Raw genomic sequence first — 10,507 nt, 5'->3', positions numbered from 1 at the left:
TTCTGTGAAATGGAATTACATGAACTTGCTAACAAAGGCCAAAAGGAGAAAGGTATTGCTCTTGTTGCAGGAGAAAGGAGCAAGGATGGGAGAAGGAAGAAGGAAAAGAAGAAAGAAAAGGAGATCTCCTCATCCACCTCTTCCTCCGAGTCCGATGACGAAGGCGAATCATCGTCATCAAGCGAAATGGCGAATTTCGTGAGGAGGATCATGAGAAGAAGCCGAAGATACAAAGGTAAACCTAATGATCCGAACATTGATAAATCTAACGTTACGTGCTATGAATGTAGTAAGAAAGGGCACTACCGAAGTGAGTGTCCTAAGCTCAAGAAGGAAGAACGAGCCAAGAAGAAGGAAGAACGAGCCAAGAAGAAAGAAGAAAGAAGCAAAAAGAAGAAGGCCCTTAAGGCCACTTGGGATGAGTCATCTTCAAGCTCATCCGAGGAAGAAGAGAAGAAGGAGAAGAGCACTCGCCATTTAGCACTCATGGCAAGGGAGGACTCCGGAAGCGATGGCAACTCAAGTGATGCTTCAAACGCGGCCTCATCATCCTCGGATGATGAAGAGGTAACCTCTTCTCATGTAGAAAAATGTTATAAGACTATTACTCATTTATCTACATTGCTTAAAAAATCGAAAACAGAAAATAAATTGTTAAAAGAAGAAGTAGAAATGCTAAAGGCTCTTAGGGAAGATGAGGTTGATGACCTCCATCTAGAGCTTCTTGAAGATGAGAACAAGGCTTTGAAGAGTGAGGTTGAGAAGCTCAAGAAAATGCTTGAGAAATTCTCAACTAGCTCTAAGACATTAGACATGATCTTAAATGCCCAAAGGGCAGTCTACAACAAAGCCGGGATAGGTTATCAACCCAAAGAATCGAGTTTTATCTCATTAGTGTCTAGGACCCAATACCATAGATCAAATGATTCTAGGGTTCATGGAACTAGGAAGGGTATGACCAAAGCATGGGTTCCTAGGTCACTTCTTGTAGATGCATTAGGTCCCAAGATTTGGGTACCTAAAACATCTATCTTTCGTATCTTGTAGGCATTGATCGAGGGGGAGCACCTATCAACTTGGTTTGTTGATAGTGGATGCTCCAAGCACATGACCGGGGACAAATCTCTATTTGCTTCTCTTCAAAACAAAAGTAGAGGTAATGTGTCCTTTGGTAACAATGGTAGTCTTAAGGTAATAGGAGTTGGAGACATTCATATATCCGAATGTCTTCATATCAAGAATGTCCTTCTAGTCAAGGGAATGACTTTTAATCTCCTAAGTGTCAGTCAATTGTGTGATACGGGTTACACAATTGAATTTCATTCAAGTCAATGTTTGGTTAAAAACATTGACACACTTGACACAGTACTAGTAGGCACAAGGGTAGACAATATTTATCAAGTATCATTTAAAAGTGCTACTAATGCTTTGATTAAGTGTTTCATGTCAAAAGAAGAAGAGTCTTGGCTATGGCATAGAAGGTTGGCACATGTAAACATGAAGAACATCCGGAAGCTAGCAAACAAAGGATTAGTGCGAGGCTTACCAAGCATCAAATATCAAAAGAACAAACTATGTGATGCATGTCAAAAGGGTAAGCAAACAAAAGCGGTTCATAAAGGTAAAAGCATTGTAAGTACTTCTACTCCGTTAGACTTATTGCACATGGACCTATTTGATTGCAGTAGTGTAATATCTTTGAATGGAAGTAGATATTGTCTTGTGATTATTGATGATTTCACTAGATATACTTGGACCTTCTTTTTGAAACATAAGGACCAAACCATAGATATTTTCATTTCTTTTTGTAGAAGAACGGAAAATGAAAAATCAACCACAATTAAAACCATTAGGAGTGATCATGGTGGTGAATTCCAAAACCATAGGTTTTTAGAGTTTTGTCAAGAGAAGGGTTATAGACATGAGTTCTCTACTCCGAGGACCCCACAGCAAAATGGGGTTGTGGAGAGAAAGAACCGAGTCCTACAGGAAGCTGCACGAAGCATGCTCAATGAGTACTCTTTGCCGAGCTACTTATGGGCCGAAGCTGTGAGTACAGCTTGCTATGTGCAAAATCGAGTCCTAATACACAGATTTTTAGGGAAGACCCCTCATGAACTTTGGTTTGGGAAACCACCTACAATTAAACATCTTAGGGTGTTTGGTTGTAAGGTGTTTATCTTAAACACAAAGGATCATCTTGGGAAGTTCACGGCTAAGGCTGATGAAGGGATACTGGTCGGGTATTCACTCATCAGCAAAGCCTATCGAGTCTACAATAGTAGGACTAAATTGATTGAAGAGTCCTCTGATGTAGCTTTTGAAGAAATCCCTAATTTAAATGATCAATCAAGGGATGTAGAACAAATTCAATTCGAACTTAGAAGGCTAAGTTTGAATGACCAAAACATCGAAAGAGTCGAAATTGACTCTGATAATGATGAGCAAGGACAACAAAGAACTCAGGTGGATCCATTGCCTGATATTGAGTCCTTGTCTGTGCCAAGTGAGACCACTCATGAGGCACCATCAGCACCAAGGCAGTCTAGGCTAGACACTAGTCACCCCCAAGACCAGATTGTGGGAGACATCCATCAAGGGGTTAGGACTAGGTCATTCTTTAGAAATGAGTCCAATGAGGTCGCTTTGATCTCAGAAATTGAACCTAGATTAATTGATGAGGCATTGCATGATCCTGAGTGGATCATAGCTATGCAAGACGAATTAGGTCAATTTGAAAGGAGCCAAGTATGGGACTTGGTTCCCAGACCTAAGAAGACCACCATTATTGGAACCAAATGGGTCTTCAAGAACAAATTGAACCAAAAGGGAGATGTAGTTAGAAACAAGGCAAGACTTGTAGCCAAGGGCTATAGTCAAGTTGAAGGCCTTGATTATGATGAGACATATGCTCCAGTGGCCCGATTAGAGTCCATTCGCTTAATGCTAGCTTTTGCTGCACATAGAGGTTTCAAGCTCTATCAAATGGATGTAAAATCGGCCTTCTTAAATGGTCTCATTAAGGAAGAAGTTTATGTTGAACAACCACCGGGATTTGTGAATACCGAATCTCCAAATCACGTGTACAAGCTCAAGAAAGCACTTTATGGGCTTAAACAAGCACCACGAGCTTGGTACGAAAGGTTGTCAACATATCTACTAGAGAAGGGCTTTGTTAGAGGACAAATAGACCCAACACTATTTCTACGTAGAGATGGTGAAAATATTTTTGTAGCCCAAGTATATGTCGATGACATAATTTGTGGCTCAAACAACAAGGGCTATTTAAATGAGTTCATCACTCACATGGAGAGTGAGTTTGAGATGAGTCTAGTGGGAGAATTGACTTTCTTCCTTGGACTCGAAATCAAACAAACTAGAGATGGTATTTATGTCCATCAAGCAAAATACACTCAAGAGATGCTCAGAAAATTCAATATGAGTGACTCTAAGGAAGTGTCCACTCCAATGGCGACAAACACTCGCCTTGACAATGATGAGAGTGGAAAACCAGTTGATCTAACGCAATATAGAAGCATGATCGGTAGTCTTCTATATCTCACAGCCAGTAGACCCGATATACTTTTTGCTGTGGGCATGTGCGCTAGGTATCAAGTCTGTGCAAAGGAATCTCATTTAATTGCAGTTAAAAGAATTTTGAGATATCTTAAGGGCACAATAAGAGTAGGTCTTTGGTATCCTCGTACCGAGTCTTTTGACTTGATAGGTTATACCGATTCCGATTATGCTGGGTGCAAATTGGATCGGAAAAGTACGAGTGGGGGTTGCCAATTTTTAGGGTCATCTTTAGTTAGTTGGTCAAGTCGGAAGCAACATTGTGTTGCTCTCTCCACGACCGAGGCTGAATATATTGCCATGGGAGAGAGTGTATCGCAATTGTTGTGGATGATACACACCTTAGAGGATTATGGATTTTCTTACAAGGGTGTACAAGTGCTATGTGATAACATTAGCACGATTAACCTAACTAAAAATCCAGTCCATCATTCAAGGACAAAACACATTGAAGTGCGTCATCACTTCATTAGAGATCATGTAGCTAGGGAGACATTGCACTCACATATGTTGAGTCAAAGTCAAACCTAGCTGATATTTTCACCAAACCCTTCCGGAAAATGAATTTAGTCATTTAAGGAGGGAGTTGGGAATGTGTTTGGCTCCTTAGGTCATTAGAGTTTCACCATGATCAATAAGGACTATTAAAATGACAAGAGTAATTGGGACAAAAATTTGGGCAACTTGGGAACATCTCACATACACTATAAGGTTTAACAAAATGTTTTTGTTTGCTAGAAATGGGGTGAGATGCTAGGATCAACCAAATTATTCAAAATGTATCATGCATCCCTTGAATAATTAGGTTGAAGAGACATTAATTGAGTTTGGGGAACACCATTACACAATTCATGTGTATTTGGTTCCTAGATCTTACTCATACATTCCAACCAAGGAATCTTGGTTGGACTTTTGTCTAGAAATTGTCTAACATAGTTAATGTGTTTGGTTGATACTTTTTGCTTGATACATTTCATGACTTTGATTGATGTTAGGACAAGTTGATAAAGAAGTATTAGGAACTAAGACTTATTTTGACAAACTTGAAACTAATCATAGAGAGGACGAATTTTGGAATAGGTTATAGGTAGCCTATGTCAGTTTTGGGACTTTGCTTCACTACAGATTGTAGTTTCAGCAATTTCCTAAGTTTGTGGAGATTCACTGATTTTGAAGCTAAGAATCGAGAAGGTTTAAATTTTGAATTTCTAAGCCTTGAATGAGTTCAATTCTTGAGAGCAAATCATTAGGAATTATCCATCTGATATCACTAACTATAATCTATGGGCTTCTAGGATCCTAGGAAGTTGTTGGAACAAAATTTAGGACTTTTGATACGAGTTTCAGATATCAGAAGTCTGAAGTATCAGACACTGATCGGTCGCTGGACCGGTCAGGAGACTCCCTGATCGGTCCACAGTCCGGTCAGGGGCTCTCTTGCGACAATCATATCTGAACGGTCTGCAGACCGTTCAGATATCGAACAGAGAGGTTGCGGATCGATCAGGAAATTTCGATAGGTTCTGTTCGCGTTTTGAACGGTCCCGGGACCGATCTGAAGGATGCCTGATCGGTCCAGGGACCGATCCGCTATCTCCGATCCAAGGATCTGATCGTTCAATCCTTCTCCTGATCGGACGGCCGTCCGATCGGGTTGGTCACCTACCCTCTTAAAACCTCCCATTCTTTGGCGTCTCACGCGAACCCTATCTCTCCGCTTCTCTCGTTTCTTCTTCCCAGCGCCGGCCGACCCTCGTTTCTTTCTCCGACGAACGAAGTAATGCCTCCAAGGTAACTTCCTCTTCCCATTCTATTCATCCTTAGCATTTTTTTTAATTTAGTTCTCACTGCATTTGCGTTTTTGGGTCGGTACTCATCTGTTGTGGTCTTGTGCTCCCATGTGTACCCCGGTCATGTCCCATTTCTCATCCTTAGGAAGAAATCTGCAGGGGAGGGTACCTCTAAGTCGGATAAGTCCAAATCTAAGGTTCCTACCTCTTCCCGACCTCAACCATCCAGTTCGGGGAGATTCCCGAACCAACAGTTTGAGAAACACTTTAAGGACAGGATTTTCAAGTTGCTCCCGTGTAGGTCGGTTGATAAGAAGTACATGAACGAATTTTGTCCGTCCATAACCGAAACTATCGCCTACTACAAACTTGACGCCTTGGTATATTTGGAGAGAGACATCAACCTTGACTTAGTCTCGGAATTCTATAATAATCTTCATCAGACTTTGGATGGTAATTATAGAACCCGAGTGGCTAAGCAAAACGTTGATTTCAATATGATTGACTTCTTGGGTTATTTGGCTTGTCGTGTAAGTACGGGGTTGCTCTCTTTCTACCCTGATTTGCCAGACCCCGTGCCTCCTCCTCTCGATGCCTCACCTGACTCAATCTATGAGTATTTCTTTGGACACCCCAGACAGGATGGATTAAATGAGTTGGATGACGACTTTCCCACATTTCCAGCCCTTAGCCTTTCTCCTCCTGACTATATCCTTTTTAAAGTGGTCACACAATGTCTTCTACCGATCACCACTAAATCGTTGGCAGAGATTCGCCCGTATCACTGTCTGATGCTTTACGGGTTACGTCGGCGTCTAGATTTTGATATCATGTCCAATATCTATGCATCCATCGTATTCCATAGCACGCCAAGCGGCGACAATGTCTATATGCCTTATGGGCATGTCATTACTGGTTGGCTCGAGACTTTGGGTATAGATGTCTCTAAGGGGAGGTTGGTGAAGATGGTTCGCCAGGATTGTCGACTTGGGAAGCGTGCGTTTTCCAAATCTGGCATCCTCAGTCAGGATGGGACCATTAGGTGGATGGATGGGAGGGCACTGGGTGAGTTACCACTCCCACGACAGGGTGCTCGTGCTCCTGCTCCAGCTGCACGGATCCGGATCTGCGCTGGCGGATCGCGGAGTTGGAGGACCGATTTGATCGCCACGAGGAGATGGTGGCTGCTGAGTTCGTTGGTCTACGTCTCCACATTGACCGACGCTTTGAGACCCTACAGAGACATCAGCTGGCTACTCATCAGGCGTTTATGGGATGGATGGCCAGCCACCCACCACCTCAGCCTTCTACAGACGATCCATCTTCAGGCAGCGGCGTGCCCCCTCAGGGATTCTCTTATCCTGTTGCTGATGACACTGCTCCTCATGATGAGGATGCGAGTTGATTTTGATTATGTGATTGATTGTTGATTGTGCTACTTTGTTCTAGATACGATGTTGATTGCCTGTCCTGGATGGTTGCTATTTTAGACATTATGTTTATTTTCATGCGTTTTGTACTCCTATGATATCTTTTTCATGCTATGTATATGACATTGCTTGAGTTCTATCATATCTTACTTCTTTTTGTGGATTATGATATGGGTTTAAGGGGGAGGTGTTTGTCAGTCCTCATATTTTTTTTTATATATATATACCTTTTCGGTGTTTGACAAAGGGGGAGAGAGTATTTGAAGTTTAGAGACGAATTGTAAACTCAATATGAAAAAGGGGGAGAAGATATTTGAGATATATCCGTCTTAGGGGGAGGGTCCCGATTTCCCTAAAATTATGGATATGAAAGCACTTCTGATCTAAACTTAAATCGTGTTGTCAAACAACAAAAAGGGGGAGATTGTTGATACAGTCTGACCTGGATGTTGTTTTGATGTTGACACTGATTTAAGTTTCAATCAGATATTGAATTAACTCAGACAAATCAGGGTTGACTTGGTTGACCTGATTAATCTGATTGGGAAAAGTCCGAGCAAGGAGCTTGGCACGGGAGAAGTCCTGGTGAGTGAAGCCAGGCAATTGGAGAAGTCCTGGTGAGTGAAGCCAGGCAATTGGAAAAGTCCTGGTGAGTGAAGCCAGGCAATTGGAAAGTCCTGGTGAGTGAAGCCAGGCAATTGGAAAAGTCCTGGTGAGTGAAGCCAGGCAATTGGAAAAGTCCTGGTGAGTGAAGCCAGGCAATTGGAAAGTCCTGGTGAGTGAAGCCAGGCAATTGGAAAGTCCTGGTGAGTGAAGCCAGGCAAGGGAAAATCCAGATGGATCAAGGGTGATCGGACATCTGGTATTGGGAAGTCCAAGTATGGAAACTTGGCATGTATAGTCGGAGAAGAGCTCGGTAGCTCGGTCTCTGGACTGTCAGGATTAAGGGTAGCAAGCTTGGAAGCTTGCCTCTTAAATCACAACCTTGGATCGGTCTGATGACCGATCCAGTGGCACAAGTGGCACGGGTGATCGGTCGGCAGACCGATCCAGTGACACTAAGTGTGCCCTGATCGGTCTACGGACCGATCAGTAAACACTCAGTAGCATACTGTGTTGTTACTGATCGGTCCGCCGACCGATCAGTGAGAACTCAGTAGCATACTGCGAATACTCAGTATGCTACTGTATCGATACTGACCGGTCTCGGGACCGGTCAGATTGATGCCTGATCGGTCCGGAGACCGATCAGGCTTGTGCGCGCGACATCTGATCGGTCTGAGGACCGATCAGGTTAGTTCCTGATCGGTCCGCAGACCGATCAGTAACGATCGAAAAAGAGATTTGAACGTATGGATCGGTCTGCAGACCGATCCATACTATAGTCTGTTTTGCATGCACTTTCTCTGATTCTTTCTGATTCAAAGTTGCTTTTGCCTAAATATTTCTAACCATCTGCTGCAAGATTTTGAGGTGCAGGTTACTGGTAATTTGCAATTGGTTGATTTCAAATTGAGCTTCATTAGTAGAGGATACCAGAGAGACTTTTGCTATGTTCCACTGTAAACCTGTTAAAGCAGCAAAGTCGTGGCTGCGATCTGGCGGTGATCTGGCATCGATCAGCTCAACTCATGGTGATTGGGTGGAGCTCAGAGACACCAGTGAAGACCAGAATTCCATTGGTGTGAGCTCAGATGATCAGATGAGAAAGAAGCGTGATTGGCGATGCTATGGCTGGATGCAGAGATTTGCTGCAGTTTGGCAGGGATCCGTTGCGGGCAAAAGGCAGAGATGGCAGAGACATAAAAGGCTGGTTGAAGAGAGGGTTAAGAAGAAGTTTTTTTTGGAAGAAAAAAAACCTCTGTCGATCGGTGCAAAAGCTTTGACGCTCGGGGCTGAGAAGCGGCTGTCTCGACTTGCTCTCTGTTTCACTGACCTTCGCGTGACTGTAAGCTTAATTTTCATTCTCCTAAGTCACCAAGCTCAGTAAGTCTTGTGCTATATTCTACATACCCGTTGAGATTTTGTTGAGAGGTCACTCCACCGAGAAGGAGAAAGTTCATAGCCGGGTGTTCACCGGGGTTGATCTACCGAAGATCGGCTTGTCCACCTTACGGACACCGAGGAGTAGGGGCAAGTTATCCCCGAACCTCGTAAACACTTGAGTCACTGTGGTTTGCTTTGTTTCTTCTCTTATTCTTATTCTGTTCTTAACTTGTTTTCCGCTGCGCTAACCACTCGTGTGAGTTTTATCTTTAAGTTTTAGCTTTTGAAGAGGCTATTCACCCCCCTCTAGCCATCCAAGATCCTAACAGTTGTAAGTGTTTACAGTTTGTGTTTGCTGTTTTTCATGCTTAGGACTGTCATCACCTAGGGTCTGGTATACAAGGTTGACCTCTTACCTAATTTCCAAAGGATTCAACCAAGGATAAATTGATCCAACTTTGTTTGTAAAATCAATCAACCAAGATATCTTTGGTAGATAACATAATCTTTGGTTCAACTAATTCAGAATTTTTATAAGAATTTATAACCTTAACGGAATAAGAATTTAAAATGAGCTTAGTAGATAAACTAACTTACTTTTTAGGTTTACAAATTAAACAAACTAATGAAGGAAATTATGTTTATCAACAAAAATATATTAAGGAATTACTTAAAACATTTGGTAAAACACCAAAGAAATAAAAATACCAATAACAACTAACACAACCTTAGATAATGACCCAAATGGAAAACTAGTTGACCTAAAATACTATAGAAGTGACATAGGTAGCCTTCTATACTTGACTGTAAGTTGACCTGTTATTTTATTTGCAATTAGTATGTGTGCTAGATACCAAATCTGTGCTTAAGAATCCCACATAACTAATGTAAAAATAATTTTTAGATATCTAAAAGGAACAACAAATATAAGAATTTGATATCCTAGAACACCTAATTTTAAACTCATAGGTTACTCTGACTCAGATTATGCTGGCTGTAAACTAGACCGTAAAGTATAAGTGGTGGATATTAGTTATTTGGCTCATCACTTGCCAGCTGATTTAGTAGAAAGCAACACTGTGTTGCCTTATCTACTACTAAGGTATAATATATAGCAATAGCAGAATGTGTTGCACAACTATTATGGATGATGCATACTCTACAAGATTTTAACTTGAACTTAACAAATACAAAAGTAATTATTGACAATATTAGTTCAATTAATCTAAAAAAAAATCCAGTGCATCATTTAAGAACCAATCATATCGAGATTAGGCACCACTTTATCAGGGATCATGTAACTAAGGGCAACATTGAACTCACTTACATTGAGTCCAAATCAAACTTAACTGACATATTTACCAAGACTCTTCTTGAAAGTGAATTTAGTAATTTACGTCGACAACTAAGAATGTGTTTCATAGACTAGGACCATCATTTTTAAAAATTATTTTCAAAATTTACAAATTCTTTACTTACATTTTTCTCAAAATTCCCTCATTTTTAGAATTTTTAATTTTAATTTTAGCCTTAGTCTAGATCAAATCCATAGAAAGCATGTTCCTATAGATTTAGGGCTTGAATATCTCACCAACACATTAGGGCTACCTTGTTTGTGTATTGTCAAACTTAGAAAGGTGTGAGATGCATAGGCAGCTTGCTTGGACTTAAGATGCTTATATCAGTGCATCAACATAAGTCTGGATGTTAAATACGAAATTTATA

The 10,507-nt window shown here is 41.4% G+C and overlaps 1 protein-coding gene across 1 annotated transcript; it reads left to right on the top strand.

The window, feature by feature from the left end:
• Positions 1–4,489: 4,489 nt before the first annotated feature.
• On the top strand, positions 4,490–9,170 carry LOC122054916. The gene is made up of 3 exons (XM_042616332.1): positions 4,490–5,367; positions 5,512–6,546; positions 9,155–9,170. The coding sequence occupies exons 1-3, from the start codon at positions 5,357–5,359 to the stop codon at positions 9,168–9,170; spliced, it is 1,062 nt and encodes a 353-aa protein (XP_042472266.1). The 5' UTR covers positions 4,490–5,356.
• Positions 9,171–10,507: the final 1,337 nt, after the last annotated feature.

Source organism: Zingiber officinale, chromosome 3B, assembly GCF_018446385.1.
Source record: "Zingiber officinale cultivar Zhangliang chromosome 3B, Zo_v1.1, whole genome shotgun sequence".
Classification (NCBI taxonomy): Eukaryota; Viridiplantae; Streptophyta; class Magnoliopsida; order Zingiberales; family Zingiberaceae; genus Zingiber; species Zingiber officinale.
Note: the sequence above shows the minus strand (reverse complement) of the source record. Positions and strands in the feature narration are given on the sequence as shown.